This window comes from Arachis duranensis, chromosome 8 (assembly GCF_000817695.3).
Source record: "Arachis duranensis cultivar V14167 chromosome 8, aradu.V14167.gnm2.J7QH, whole genome shotgun sequence".
In the NCBI taxonomy this organism is placed as follows: domain Eukaryota; kingdom Viridiplantae; phylum Streptophyta; class Magnoliopsida; order Fabales; family Fabaceae; genus Arachis; species Arachis duranensis.
In genome coordinates, this window is record NC_029779.3 from 4,355,815 (window position 1) to 4,371,873 (window position 16,059).

The 16,059-nt window shown below is 35.9% G+C and overlaps 1 protein-coding gene across 1 annotated transcript; it reads right to left on the reverse strand.

The window, feature by feature from the left end:
• Positions 1-8,905: 8,905 nt before the first annotated feature.
• LOC110274303 (protein CUP-SHAPED COTYLEDON 3) lies at positions 8,906-10,380 on the reverse strand. Its single transcript, XM_021128352.2, has 3 exons — positions 10,167-10,380; positions 9,789-10,054; positions 8,906-9,547 (listed from the first exon to the last, which is right to left on the reverse strand). Exons 1-3 carry the CDS (start codon positions 10,378-10,380, stop codon positions 8,906-8,908), a joined length of 1,122 nt encoding a protein of 373 aa, XP_020984011.2.
• Between the last annotated feature and the right edge of the window lie 5,679 nt (positions 10,381-16,059).

The following is a 16,059-nucleotide window of genomic DNA, read 5'->3' on the forward strand; positions in this document are numbered from 1 at the left end:
CATATTTTTACATTATTCAAAAACTATTTCTCCATAATAAATTTTTTAAAGACTTTTTTTTATCAATGTTTGAATTTTGGCATAAATTAATTTATTAATAGAAGCAAAAATGATGATCTTCACGTATATTGTTGCATAGCGTGTAATTCACATATGTGGATATGCTATAATCAGTAACTTGTAAAATATAGGTTATGTTTTGATTGGAACAAAAAAAAAAACAAAAATTGCATACAGCTGCAAAACGCAGCTTGCTTTTAGCAGGGAGGGACAACGAAGTCACGAAACGTGTCCCAACCCCCTGCATGCAGACATGGCCTACTACTTTGACCAGCTTGAAAATTTCTCAAACGTAGGTTGCGTTTAGCAGGTGGGACAGACAAATCGCAGGTTGCGATTGGCAACCTCCTCCCTGTATGCATGACACGTGTTGAAGAGAGTGATGCAGCCGATCTTTAAAACCAAAACGCAGGCCGGGAAGAAGTTACAATTTCACTTATACGGTGAGGGTGTTTTGAGAGTGAAAGGGTTCGCATTGAGGGGTGAAAGGGGATAAGTGTGGGAGGAAGAAGAACGCAGTAAAGGTTTAGGACTTCGGTGAGGGAAGAAGAAAAAATGGTTCGTAATTTTATCTTACCTTAGGAACACATGATTGAATATCTAGATCATTTTCAATAAATAAGTATTTTTTTATTTTATGATGAATAAATATATTTATTTTTATGTTTTTTATTTATGTTTTAATTAATAATTTTAATATAATAATAACTGTAATAATTAATAGATTATTAACAGAATATTATTTTTAAAAACATTGTTATGGTTATTATTATTATTGTTACTATTATTATCATTAGTAACCTTATTATAATTATCATCATGAGTAACGTTGTTATTATTATTATTATTTGAATAAGTTATTAACCGTTATTATTTAGAATTTATTATTATGATTACTATTGTGATAGTTATTATGGTTGCTAGTTATTTAAAAAAGTATTAATATTTTTATTAATGTTATTGTTAACACTAATTATAATTATTAAAAAAGCATTCTTTTTGTAGGTTATCAGAAATTTGTTGCTAGAAAACTTGATTTGTCAGAGACCCTTAACGAGGTAGCTGTAGCGATCCTAGCATTGACTGAGTTTCAACACGTTTCGCGAGTAGGCAAAATGAGAGGCCATTCTATACTATTGAGTGCATTGGTAGAACGATGAAGACCGAAAACTCACACGTTTCAACTTTCAGTCGGCGAAGTGACGATGACGTTAGAAGACGTAACACATATACTTGACCTCCTGGTTAATGGGGAGCTCGTCCCGGGTAGAACAGATAGCAGTCACCAGTTTTTGGTGGAGAATTGCATCGCTTGTTTTAGTCAGGAGCTCGGTCCACAAGATCACGTCTTGGGTAAGGTGAATCTTGCGTGGGTCCGGTGGTGCAGAGACACCAAACCAGTGACATGTAGGAGTCCATTGAGTGGTACATCCAAGCTCACATTTTCTGCGTGCTCGGAATGGTTGTATTTCCGGATAAGTCTACCACTTCATTGAACTCGAAGTTTCTGCCTCTACTTTGAGATTTTCACCGAATTTCACTATACAGTTGGGGGGCAGCCAGTCTAGTACATCTATATAGATTGTTGTGTCGTGCATCATGATACAACTGTAAAGAGATGGATGGGCTACTCATACTACTTTTTGTTTGGGCATAGGAGCGTATGCCATTCCTGACGCCTATTCCCCACGATCATCTCGTCGATGTTGGTGTTCCACTTGCGTGATGGTATTGTTATTGTTATTGTTATTACAATCATTCTAATTTTGTTTAGGTGGAGTCATTGGTGCCAGCATACAAGATATACACAAAAGTCTACTGCGCATTTTAGACAAGGACTCAATGACATGGAAGTCGACGATGTAAGTTTTAACCATCTATGTTAGGCTACTTATTTAGAATAATAATTTTACTAATTGGCCTCGTGGTTATTAATGTGTAGTTTATATGGCGCCCGTATATAAGAGTGGGGGTTCCGGAGTACCTCGCTGTAATTATGTTTATGTGCTCCACAAAGTCGCCATTAATGTCATTCGAGTGTATAAAGTGGCACTTGACAAACCGAATTAGACGACAGTTCGGGCTGCAACAACTTTCACTAGACTCGACTTTCGAGATTGGTTGTGATCATTGTAGGCGGTTGACAGGCCCACAGAACCATGACTGGAGAGACAGGAACATTCAATGGGTTAACTTGTGGATATCTGGCCGCTATAATACACTAGTTAGGGGACGAGATTGTCGACTTTCATCATCTTCCGGTGTACTACGATTGTTACACATAGCAGTACGGGCATCACTATGATTGTCAGATAGAGTTGCAGATGAAGAGGCTGACATGAATAAACCACAGGAACAACAAAAAGAACCAGCTGGACCTCAGCAGCAAATTGCTCCTCATGAGCACCAGTATCAGGCACCGGACTATAACCAAAGGTTTCATATATCATTAAGGTTTATTATCATTAATGTTACCATTATTAATTATTATTATTGATTCCGTTATTAATTATTATTATTCAGGTTGATTAATTATTATTAATTAGTACTAATTATTATCTAGGTTTCGGCATATGAGCACCATTTTTAGGCTCCGACATATGAACACCAATTCCAGATGCTAGGGCATGAGCAGCAATTTCAGTACCCAGTATATGGCCAGCAGTTCTAGGCACCGGCCTATGGCCAACAGCAGTTTTTGGTATATGAGCAACAACAGCAGTGGCCGACGTGGGAGTAGCAACAACCGTACATACCAAAACCACAACCACCTCAAGCAACAGAATCTTACATACCACAGATGATAATTCCAGCTGATTGTCAATTCAGTCCATTGCATGGAATTTATTCCATCAGCTTTTCTCAGGTCCTAAGGCACACAGATTATCTGTTTCCGACGCCAGAGCAGCAAGTGCCTCATGAATCTGAGCAGTTTGTTGGTCGTCGTGCCACATCAGGTCATGTAGTTCCTCACTGTCCTTCTGCACCACCGCGTACTGAACTGTTTGATTTAAATGAATACCTGCAGCATGAGGAGGGATTTCTGGGACATGACCTTCAGCACAAGTATGATTATGGTGTTGCGAGTGCTCCGGGCATAAGTGGTTTCGGTTTGTACGACACTAGCGGTGCTTGACATTGGCGGTGGTTTGGATGCCGGTATTTTTCAAGGTCATCCATATAATTTACGGATACAGACTGTGCCCTCGGATAAATACACCCCATCTCAGTATTCGAAGAAGGCGCCGAAGAAGTAAGTTGTAGTTTATCTTATACTGTTCAGTATAGCTTTGTATTCAGTGTTGTTACTTGTATTTAGTATTGTATCTCGTATTGTATATTTAGAGGTTTCTATTTTTTCTCGTACTTATTATGGTATCTTTAGCTTTGCTATCATACTATTCTGTTCGAGATCAGTTTGTTGCACTTTTTATCTAACTTCGTATTTATTATTCAATGTTTACCACATGCATAAATAAATTGCGCAAACACATAAAAAAGCTTACACACTAATGGGCGAGGACCACACATATCCCAAGAATCCATCTCATTCAAATAACGGGTTGACTTTGGTCTTCCTTTTGTCGCGCACCATAATGTCCAGTTCGCGATCACTTTCACTCCTTCATATCTAGCCCACGTAGATGGGTCACCCAGAACAAACTCACCTCCGTAGACCTTGCAAATTTCAGACATCTTGTACACGTCAGACATATATACTTGCCAATCAAGATGCTGGTTAGTGCAACATGCAAGGACGTGGCAACATGGGAGTCGCTCGACCTGGAAATGACCACAATCACAGTGTCATTGCGCAAGGTTAACAGTGTAAATGGAACCATCTTACATTTTGTGAACCTCAAACATCTCATTGCGCCTGTGGTGCACGGAATTGTGATTTACACGTTTTACAACTCCGGTGCCACTAACCAGCAAGTGCACTGGGTCGTCCAAGTAATACCTTACGTGAGTAAGGGTTGATCCCACGGAGATTGTCGGCTTGAAGCAAGCTATGGTTATCTTGTAACTCTTAGTCAGGATATCAATAATAATTCTTAGTTTTATTTGTAAAATGTAAAAGAACATGAAATAAATAATACTTATTATGCAATAATGGAGAACAGGTTGAGGTTTCGGAGATGCTCTACCCTCTGAGTTTTTGCTTTCCTACTGCCTTCTTCTTCAAACATGCCTAGCTCCTTCTATAGAAAGTTTTATGTTGGTGGATCACCATTGTCAATGGCTACCATCCGTCCTCCTAGTGAAAACATGTCCGCTACGGTTTTCCGCATGGCTAATCATCTGTCGGTTCTTACTTGTGTTGGAATAAGATCCATTGATCTTTTTGCACACTGTCACTGTGCCCAACAGTCGCGAGTTTGAAGCTCGTCACAATCATCCCTTCCTAGATCCTACTCGGAATACCACAGACAAGGTTTAGACTTTTCGGATCTCAGGAATTCCGCCAATTAATTCTAGCCTAAACCACGAAGGTTCTGATCTCACTGAATTGAATGCTCTGTTGTCAGGAGAGACATCAAACTCGTGAATCAGGAGCTCAAGAGATACACACTCAAGCTGTTGCAGGTAGAACGGAAGTGGTTGTCAGGCACGCGTTCATAAGTTAAGAATGTGATGAGTGTCATGGATCATCACATTCATCACATTGAAGTACGAGTGAATATCTTAGAACAGAAGCAAGTGCGATTGAATAGAAAACAGTAGTAATTGCATTAATTCATCGAGACACAGTAGAGCTCCTCACCCCCAACCATGGGGTTTAGAGACTCATGCCGTCAAAGATACAATAAGGAATGTAAAAATGTCATGAGATACAAAATGAATCTTTAAAAGTAGTTTTTATACTAGACTAGTAACCTAGGTTTACAGAGAATGAGTAACTAGGTCCAGATAGTGCAGAAATCCACTTCCGGGGACTACTTGGTGTGTGTTTGGGCTGAGCATTGAAGCTTCCACGTGTATAGCCCATTCTTGGAGTTAAACGCCAGCTCTGGTTCCAGTTTGGGCGTTTAACTCCAGTTTTGGTGCCAGTTCTGGCGCTTTACGCCAGAAAAGGGTCTCTGACCGGCGTTTGGACACCAGTTTGGGCTATCAAATCTCAGACAAAGTATGGACTATTATATACTTATAGAAAGCCCAAGATGTCTACTTTACAACACAATTGAAAGCGCGTCAATTGGGCTTCTGTAGCTCCAGAAAATTCACTTCGAGTGTAGGAGGGTCAGAATCCAATAGCATCTGCAGTCCGTTCTCAGCCTCTGAATCAGATTTTTGCTCAGGTCCCTCAATTTCAGCTAGAAAATACGTAAAATTACAGAAAAACACACAAATTCATAGTAAAGTCTAGAAATATGATTTTTGCATAAAAAATAATAAAATATTATAAAAAGTAACTAAAACATACTAAAAACTATGTAAAAACAATGCCAAAAAGCGTATAAATTATCCGCTCATCAGCCTGTCAAACCGATTGACCACAATGTTTCCTACACATCGAAAACTCTCTTCAAATCTTTTGAAAATTCTGAATACATGAATCCATTGTGGACACGCTCATGAGCCTCGGCGCTCTTTCGAGTAAACAATTCGTTTAGCCGATAGAAAGTAGACCTAACAATGGCAGTCATAGGAAGGTTGTGTGCACCCTTAAGGACAGAATATATGCACTCTACTAAGTTTGTTGTCATATGTCCCTAATGATGACCCCCGTCGAATGCCAACACCCATTGCTGAATACCGATCTCATCGCACCATTGAGTATATGCCTCACACCACTCTTTAAACATTTGGTAGTTTTTGTTGTACTCTTGTTCTGTCCTAGAATAGCATATTGAACAAACCATGTAATCATAAGCAGGTGCCACAAAATTACTATGAATAGGACCATAACAACGAATTCAAATACCTGTATTAACCACGAGTTTATGCAAATACGGAGTCTTGAACCTCCTTAAGAAATTGGACCTGATGTACCTGATGCAGAATATGTGGCACACTCTTGGTGGTGATCATGCACCATTACTGCGAGGTATCACTGCGTCGATGGAATTATGGCGGTCAGAAATAATGCCCACGCCATCAATGGTAATAACATATCTCCGCAAATTGGTTAGAAAAAACTCCCACGCGTTTTTCGTCTCACCATCGACTATCGCAAATGCAATAGGCACAATGTTTTGGTTCCCATCTTGTGCAACCGCAACTAGAAGTGCACCTTTATATTTTTCGTACAGGTGTGTGCCATGAACCTGCACCAATAGCTTGCAGTGTCTGAACGCTACAATACACGGATAGAAGCTCCAAAAAAAGCAATGGAGAACTCTTACACCTTGAACCTCCTCACTCTTACGGTAAACAGGGAGCATTTTTATTTTAACACGGGACCTTGGCATCTTTGCAGTCATTGCTTTCAACCATACTGGCAGAGTCTAGTAAGAAACTTACCAATCACCGAAAACTTTTGCGACAAATTTCTGCTTTGCCAACCAAGCCTTGCGGTAACTTACAGTGTAGTTCAACCTGGACTAAACTTCTCCAATAATAGACTTCACCTTTATCGACGGATTTTTTTCAACCAATGGCCTGCAATTGTGCCTGAGTCCAACTTGGCATGATCTTGTGATATCGTGCCCATGGTGCACGTGTGTTTGTCATTGTATCTCCTGATCTCCCAATAGCCTTTCTTTCTAATCAAGCTAACTCGGATAAGTCAATCGTATCCTGCACCATAATCCTTACATTTCGCATAGAATGTCTGCGGTTTAGACTCATAAACAGTGTAATCAACTCCTCTAGAGGTAGTGTAACTTTTGATTGCAGACATCACTGACTCTCTAGAACCAAATTTCATTCCGACACTAAACTCACCATCTTCCACTGTAATGTTGCCTTCACCTATGACATGCGAACCACCATCAGTCGGAGAAGGCAAATAAAATAAATGGTAGTGGTAACTTTAAATAATAACCATAAGATAACATACCGATATTCGCATACTCAAGAAATTTCGGGACATGCATGGCTTCGAGATCCAAAGTTTGCATAAAAGACGGAATGCCAAAGGGGTGCTGACTTACAATTGCATGCGCCTCATTTTGTACCGCCGGATTGCCTGCCAAGTCTCCGTCATCGTTTTCGTCATCGATTTCATAGTTGGCTTCAAACTCCTCGTCACTGTCGTTGTTATCTTCTTCCCAATCTATATCCACAAGTTCATCAACGTTGACATCATCACCAACCGCATCCATCCCCGTATGCTGTTCAAACTCAACGTACAGCTCTATCATCGGCACGTAAAATCGGGTCTGTTGATAAATATAGAGTATTTGCTGCATGCATGTGTCGTTAGTGATGGACATTAGTTAAAACTGTATCAGCCCACCAAATACTTGTACAGGATTTCTGTACAAAATGTTGCTCACCCTTTTCAAAATGTGACTTTGTATGTTCTCACAAAAATCATTGTGCAACTCTACAAAACTCATGGTACATGGAATAGCAAATAAAAACAGACATTCACAAACAAAAGTCACTCCTTCGTGTATCTTTGGTATAATATCACCGTTATAATACACTCACATGTTTGCAATACCTTCCATAACTTCAACCTCACCTAACCCGACTTTTTTGACACAACTAATTGTCAAAAAATCCACAAGTATGAGATATATAAAAAAAAAGAGGAATGAAAGTAGAATGGAAGTGAGGTACAACTTGGGTTGAATTGAATTTTGTATTTATAGATAAGACTTTCGATTAAAATATTATTTTTTATACAAAATGCAGGTTGTATTTTATAACTTCCAAAAAACTTTTCTAACACACTTAAAACGCAACCTGCGTTTTTGAATTTTCAAAAATAAAAATAAAAAAGTCCATTTCTAAACGCAATCTGCGTTTTAGGTTTTTAAAAAAATTTAAAAAACACCCATTTCTAAATGCAACTTGCGTTTTGGACTAAAAAACAAAAACAAAAAATTAAAAAAGTTGAAACTTTATAAATGTAGCCTACACTTTAGTTGCACAAAAAAATTAAAAAATATGATAAAGATAAAACAGCCTACATTTTGATTGATACTTATAGACAAATACTTGATATACGTCTATTTCATTGCATTACACGGTAATTATTTTCATTTGAAAAAAAATCAGCCAACTAAAAATGAGGATATTTCTAAAATATAAATCTCGAAATTTCTTTTTCCCCGACAGTAACGTACAACTGAACACAAAAATTGAAAGCAAATAAAAGTGAGCGAAGGGAACGACTGTCGCAGTCTTGCAGACGCCAAATTAAAGGCTACGTTGCTGCATCTTATATAAATAAATAATAATATACGAGAAATAATAAAAAATTAAATAGTTTAGAATTATGAAATTACAGCAAATACAAAAGAAAGGTTCAATTTGTGATTCATGAAGAATTGAAGCTCTCTATTCTTGATATGTTATTGTGTAGAATACTACTATAGCTTAGTGTATATATAGTTTTAATCATGTTGACATAATGACATGTATATATAATAGAGGCTTAGATACATGGCCGGAGATTATTAACCGCATGAATTTTCATTACTATAAGAAACCTTAGCTTAGCTTGTATGTGTAGCTATTATATCTTCTTACAAGGAACAATAATGTAACGCACGATGGTGTTGGTACTTCAATTATTCTTTGTATGCAAAGACAAATATATAGATTATATATATAATGTTATACTGATATGTCCATATCAAAGGTCAGTGCACGCACGTAGCAACAGAAACATTAATTAATTAATTAAACATCAAGGTATATATATGAGACAGCATGCACATACATTATTTTACAGAAGGTGATGATGATGATGATGAGGCCAAGATTGAATTCCAAGAGGAGCATCGTCGAGTATGTGCAGCATAGAAGCCGAAGAAGAAGACATCATCATCATGTCCCTTATTATTTCAGAATTGTTATTATTATTATTAGTAGGAGTAGGTGAAGGTCCTCCTGATGAGAATGCTATCAAGCCAGCAGCAGCAGCATCCATTATCTCAACACTACTAGCAGTATTATTAGCCTTGCAGTTATTATTATTATTATTACCACTGTCCATCCAATGCAATAAGTTGGGATCATCTTCTAGAAGCTGTTGGTATTGGAAGAATGATGGAGAAGGAGGCACTGTTTTTGTTAATTTAGTAGACTTATTGAGCTTAAGCAAGTGTTGGGAGGAAGGTGGTGGTGGAGGGTAATGGTTGCTGTTAATTGTTGATGATTTGGTTTTAGTGGTTTCTTCAGGGATTGGGAAAGGATGAAGCAATGGCGAGAGGAGGTTTTGATTATGATTATGAGAGTGGGAGATATGGTCATTGAACAGTGATGATGGATCGTGTTGTTGATGATGAAGTAGCAGAGGAGCAGGAGTAGTAGTAGGAGTTCTCTTTTCCCCACTTTTATGAAATATTCTGCATATTACCCACTCATCCTGCATCTCTCAAACAAGGCAACAAGCTGATTAATTAATTAAGATGGCTCTCTAGGAATTCACATGTGGGAATGAATAGTAGGTAGAAAAGATGGATTGGATCACATCAAGACAAGAGAAAGAAGAGCAGAGAGTAAAAAGGGTCAAGTTTAGGAACAGGAAATGATTCATTAGTCAACCCAAAAGTGAAGACATAACTTGATTCACACGGTACACAGAAGCCAATGTAAGAGTGATGTACCTTAGAGAGGGAAGGAGAGCTGTGAGGGTCCAACCGGAACTCATGCATTACCCATTTAGTCTTCTGACCGCGGGGGGCCCTCCCTTTGTAGAACACCAACGTCTTCTTCATCCCAACAAGGCCACCGCCGCCGTATACTTGCTTGTCCTTGCCGGTAGCCTTCCAGTACCCAGCAGCGGTTGCTCTGTTAGTTCTGAGGCCCGTTGGGTATTTTCTGTCTCTCACACTGTACAGATACCACTCTCTCTCCCCCATCTTTGCCACTTCTGTCGTACATGCCATTTCATCCACCAACATCACATTCACATTTTTTCTTTTTTAAACAAAGAAACAGCCAAGCTTATTACGATTGAAGAATAAATTAAATTAAATTCAGACCTGGAAGTTCCCATGGCTCGCATCGATTGAGATCAACCTCCACAAAGTTGACATGAGTAGTAGTAGTAGTAGTATTGAAGACCTTGGAAGCCAAATAGAAGGTAATGAGTTCTTGATCAGTTGGGTGAAACCTGAAACCGGGTGGCAAACCTTGAGCGTTTCTCTTTTCATGATCACTCAGCTCACACGCTAGCTCTTCCATTGATAGCATCATCATCATCATCATCTATGTATCACACAGTAACCATTAACCATGCACCTCATACATATATATATATAATGAGGTACCTGCCTCTTCTGAAAACGAGGGAACTGAAGGAGGAGGAACATGTATCCATTATTTATATAATTATTTAGTTATTTTGTCGTATACTATCATCACTTCAAAACACATACAATAAATCAATAATACTGTTTTGCACACATTATATTTTGGTTTACCAAACTTACTTATTTATACATTAATTAAGAAACAAATATTATACGTACCTTTGACATTATAACTTTAATTTTAGAATATATTCTACAAAGCGAAGTTCTAATAAAATCCCTGTCAAAAAAAATGTTCTAAGATAATCATTTCAAATAGACATTATTAAGAGTGAAATGTTTGTTTTTACACTTAAATCAAGAATTAAGGAAATTCATTAAATAAATTCCTGAAAAAAAAAAACGAACGGATAATTTCGAAGGTAATTTGAGGAGAAAGCCAAGAAGGGTTGCATTAAATGCGTGGTTGGTTGCAGAATTTAATTCAGAGTCTGAGAGCAAATGCCTACTACTACTTACTACTACTATATCAGCCTATACTCTTTGAGCTTGTGAGCTTATTAGTACTATCATTTCCTCTTCTTGCAAATAAAACTTGGAACCAAGAGTAGAAAGTCGTTGATTGAATACCGAGATTTTTAGACCTTTAATGCATCCAACTTTTCATTTTAGGGAATTGGTCAAGGGGGAACAAATCAACCTATAATTAATTAAAGCATTGTTTGGTTGGAACTTGGAAGGAAGTGGGGAAGAGAGAACTAACCATAAAGCAAAGAAAAGGAAGAAGCTGAATAGAATTTTTAATTTCCACAAGTATATTTAGATGGAAAAAAATTATTTATTTCGTTTGTTTGAATGGAAAAGTGGAAGAAAAGAAAGAGTAAACACCCAATTCAGTCCTCGTCCATTTTCACGAAGGATAAAGCGATCCCTATCCAAAAAAAAGGGACACTTCGATCTTCAACCTTTTTATTATGGGACAATATGGTCCCTCTGTTAAAAAATTTATTAAATAATAATAAAAATTAATTTTATGGGGATTTTATTTGTATTTTATGGGGGTTTTAAACCTCCACAAACTATTAATAACTTTGTTTTTAAAAAATTCATTCATGAATGGTGGTTAAATGAAGAAAAACCATTGATAAAAATGATGCCATAAAATAAAAGTAATTATAGTATAATACCTTTTAAAGGAAAAAAATAACATGGAATAAGAAATAAAAGAAGAAAACTTTAATGTTGATAATATTGGTATTAGTGATGATGATGGTAGAAGAGATAATGATGATGATAAAATATGGTTACACAATAAAAATAATAGAAATAAGAGTGATAATAATAAGGATGAAAAAGATAATGGTAGTAGTGGTAGTAATTGGTTATATTGTTGAAAAAATTTTTGTGGGAGTTTAAAACCCCCACAAAATACAAATAAAACCCTCCATAAAACTAATTTTTATTATTATTTAATGAATTTTTTAACAGAAGAACCGTATTGTCCCAAAATAAAAAAGTCGAGGGTCGAAGTGTCCCTTTTTTTTGGACAGGGATCGCTTTATCCTTTATGAAAATGGACAAGGACCGGATTGGATCTTTACTCGAAAAGAAAGACATATTAACTTCAATGATATTTCTGGCTCTTATCTTATGAAGAATTATTCTATTTATAATAATTTTATCCTTTACTAACAAAATTGTTTTTAACTTTTTGATAAAATAAAATAATTGTTATATGTACACTCAAAATTGACATAAAAAAGTTTCTTAAATTTTTTTATTTTTTAAATTTTCAGTTGAAGTCTTCAAATTTAATTTTTCCAAAAATAAAAAATAAAAAAGATAAGATAAAAATATTGATATCTAAAGTGTCTAACATTTTTGTATAAATAACCTTTTTATAAATAAATACCAAATAAGAATATAATTTATACTATAGATTATCAATACAAAAAGGCTTACATATGCATTTAATAATAAATAATAATATATTATCATATATAACACCTTGTGTTACCACTAGAAAGAATTATCTACAGTAAAAAAAATTATAAAAAAATATAATAAATATATAATCGATCAATAATAGATTTATAATTTTTATTATATATAAATTTTATTATCTTATTTAAAGATAATTAATTTTTTATTTTTTATTTTACCATTTTTTTAACTGCAAGTCTGATTCTCAGACTCAAACTACCTCTCTCTCTGAAACAAACAAAGCCTAAGTGCATACATCTTTTTCAGGCACAGCGCGAAAGATAGCGTTGTACAGAATTTTGTAATCGATTTTGGGGGTGAAAATTTAGACTTGCACTGCTAAAGTAAGATTATTGGTTTACCTTTTTGTTAAAGGGACGATGAAATTGTGCTAGTAATTAATAAGGTACAGGATTATATCACTGTGGCATAGCTGAACAGTGAGGGATAATTGATTAGTATTTAATATTTATACACACTTTACTGTAATAATGGTATGTATGTGATGTTTATACGGAAGGTGAAGCTCAAATAATTGCAAAAGGACGTTGTTGTTCAATATGCGTAGCAGCAGAACACAACAGTGTAGTAATAAATGATTGGGGCTTGGCGCCAAATAAGAAATAACTAGTCCCGAATGATGTTTTAAGAAAATATTTGTAAAGATTATTAACAAATATTTAGTTTGTTAATAAAATCTCTTATATTAAGAATCCTTATTAATTGAGTTTTAACATTTTATTTAATAATGATAAGGTGAATTTAAGCGAATACGTAAATACTGAACTCGAAGAAATATAAACCTCCTTCTTAATTAATTAGTAAATATTCAATATGGTATTAAGATAACATAATTTCTTATTAAATACTAATAGAAATTACTTTAGTAACGATTTTATTCACCAGAGATTTTAAATTTCAACAAACTACTAATAAGTTTATATATTATTTTAAAAAAAATCTTTAAGGATAATTATATAAAAAAATTATGAATAAGATCTTTTTTTGATCTTTATTCTTTTTCAATTTAGACAATCTGCACCTTAATGATTGAAAAAAGACAATATATTCCTTATCATTTTTTTTTGAAAAAGGGATAAATAGGTCCTTAATTTTTTTTTTCTGCTGACATTTTCGTCTCCGAAGAATAGAAAATACATTTATGTCACTGGCCCTCCAAAATGTGGATAAATTTATCCCTCCGTTAAAGTCACTCCATTAGACCCAACGAAAAACACTGATGTGGCTTCCGTGGTGCTGACTGTTACGGGATGACACGTGTACTATAACTTTTGAAAAAAGGACGTATTAGTCCCCAAGCTCCAAAACGACGCCGTTTCTCACCCACCCCTCCAAACACACTTTAATTCCCATTGCAATACCCATAACACCCATGTTTGCATTGATTTTCTGAATTACTGAAAACCCTAAGAAGACAAACGATCAAACTCCCTCCCCCTGTTTCTCCCTCCAAAAATTATACTACGTAGAAGATCAATCGGTGTTGAGTGAAGTTGTTGTCGGAGGCTAAGAAGAAGGTTTTTGTTGAGGTTGTAGTCGCTGTCTTCGTCAGAAGGTAAGAGCGCCTTACTTAGCGTTGAAGTTTTGGTTATTGTTGTGTGAACTAAGGGTGAAGGCATTATGTGTGCATGTTGACAGTGTGGGTAATAGCGATGTTATGAAGTGAAAAACTGTTTTTAAAATGTTGTGTCTAGAATTAGAAGGAGAGATTGTGTTAGGACAAAGGGGTTTCATTCATAATTTTTGTAACTGTTCTTGGACTGACACATAGTTGTTCATGGGTTAATTTCATATGGTTGATATTTTTGTGGTGCCGATTTTTCACCATGGAGATAACTTTGTTAGAGGAAGTGATGGATCCCTAGTTTATTAGAATGGAAAGGAAGAGAGGTTCCCTGAGATGGACTTGGGCTTTGTGAATTTCGGAGACCTTGTAACATTATTCAAGGGTTTGGAATATCAGTCATACAAGACAGTATACTGGTATGATCCAACAAGCGCCGATGTTGAGTTTGGACTAAACATATTAACTGGGAATGCAGGGATCAATGCAATGTGAGATAACATATTGAAGAACCAATAGACTTCTGAGTTCCATATATCACCCTGTTGATGATCCTGAGGTTGTTGATGATGTTGGCAAGAATATTGATGGCGCAGTAGATATGGACGTAGATGAAATTTTAGAAGAACTAACGTTGAATTTTGTTTTAAAATAATTATTTTCTTAATTTTCAAAAAAAAATCCTTCATTATCACCTCTTTCTTTTACCCTTCACTCCATCTGTTTGCACCACCACCCTCCACTGTGCACTCATTGCCACACTTCTTATCTCATCCACTACACACCTATATTGTCATAACCCTAATTTCTTAAATTCACACCCAACACACACACAATACACAAAGCAATCAAGAGAAACACAGACAAAAGAAGGAAACTCAGAAAAAGAACGAAGAAAAAAGAAAGAGAGAAGAGGGAGGCAACAGTGGGGAGTAGTGGTGTTGTCGCGTCCGTCGCCGTCACGATTGAAGGAGAAAGCGTGAGTTTGGCTAAGAGAGAAGTAGAGATAGAGAAAAAAGAGGGTGATAAACAGAGGCTATAGGGATCAGAAGGAAGAAAAATAGAAGAGGAGGAAAGAAAAGAAAGAAGCAACAGCGTGGAAAGCCACTGGCGCCATCGCTGTCACAGTTGTAGATGAGGAGAAGAACAGTTGAACAGATCATAAAGAGAGAGGGAAAAGAGCAGATCCCCTCACCACTAGAAGCTCGACGACGATGATAGAGTTCAACGTCAACAGGAGCAGCTCCCATCTCAGTCACGACGCGATGGCAGCAACTACACTCTTCCTCGCTATCACCTTCCTCTTCTTCCTTTCCTTTTCTTTTTCCTCTTTCTTTTTTTTCTTTTGTTGCCTGTGTGTGCTTTTGTTCTTTTTCTTTCTTTCGTTTTTGTTTCAAGTGGGAGGGGTTGGGGGTTGTGGGTAGGATGGTGGTGATGATAATAGAAAAGGGGTATTTATGTCATTTAAAAAGTTATTATATTTGAAATGATGTTTTTAATACTAAATTTAAAGTTAAGAATATGTGTGCTTTTGTTCTTTTTCTTTCTTTTGTTTTTGTTTCAAGTGGGAGGGGTTGGGAGTAGTGGATGGGATGGTGGTGATAATAACAGAAAAGGGGGTATTTGTGTCATTTAAAAAGTTATTATGTTTGAAAGGATGTTTTTAATACTAAATTTAAGGTTGAGAATAATTTTGAACAAAAAAAAAGGTTAAAAATAATTTTAATTTTCACCCTAAATCTTAAGGACGAAAAGGTATTCAACCCTAATAAGATATAAATGGTCACCTAATTATAGACTATGTTATTATTTTTATTATTATTATAAATCGTATTGTAAGCAACAATATAAAGACAAAAATAAATGTTGTCAATATAATCTCTTAAAATTAACTAATTATCATATATTAGTTGAATAAAAGAATGTGAAGAAATGTTATTGAAAAACAAGAAATATCATTTTATAACCAGTAATTATTTTTGGGTTAAGTATTTGGTGCGCGAAAATGTAACTCGCACAACTAAAACGACAAGTGCACCATGTCGTCCAAGTAAT

Bases quoted from the DNA above. Each gene is read 5' to 3' on its own strand.
- LOC110274303 (XM_021128352.2), bottom strand. From the start codon at position 10,380: ATGATGCTATCAATGGAAGAGCTAGCGTGTGAGCTGAGTGATCATGAA. The intron at 10,055-10,166 runs GTCTGAATTTAA...CATGTACGACAG, and splicing joins CGAGCCATGGGAACTTCCAG to AAGTGGCAAAGATGGGGGAG. The intron at 9,548-9,788 runs GTACATCACTCT...TGAGAGATGCAG, and splicing joins GCTCTCCTTCCCTCTCTAAG to GATGAGTGGGTAATATGCAG.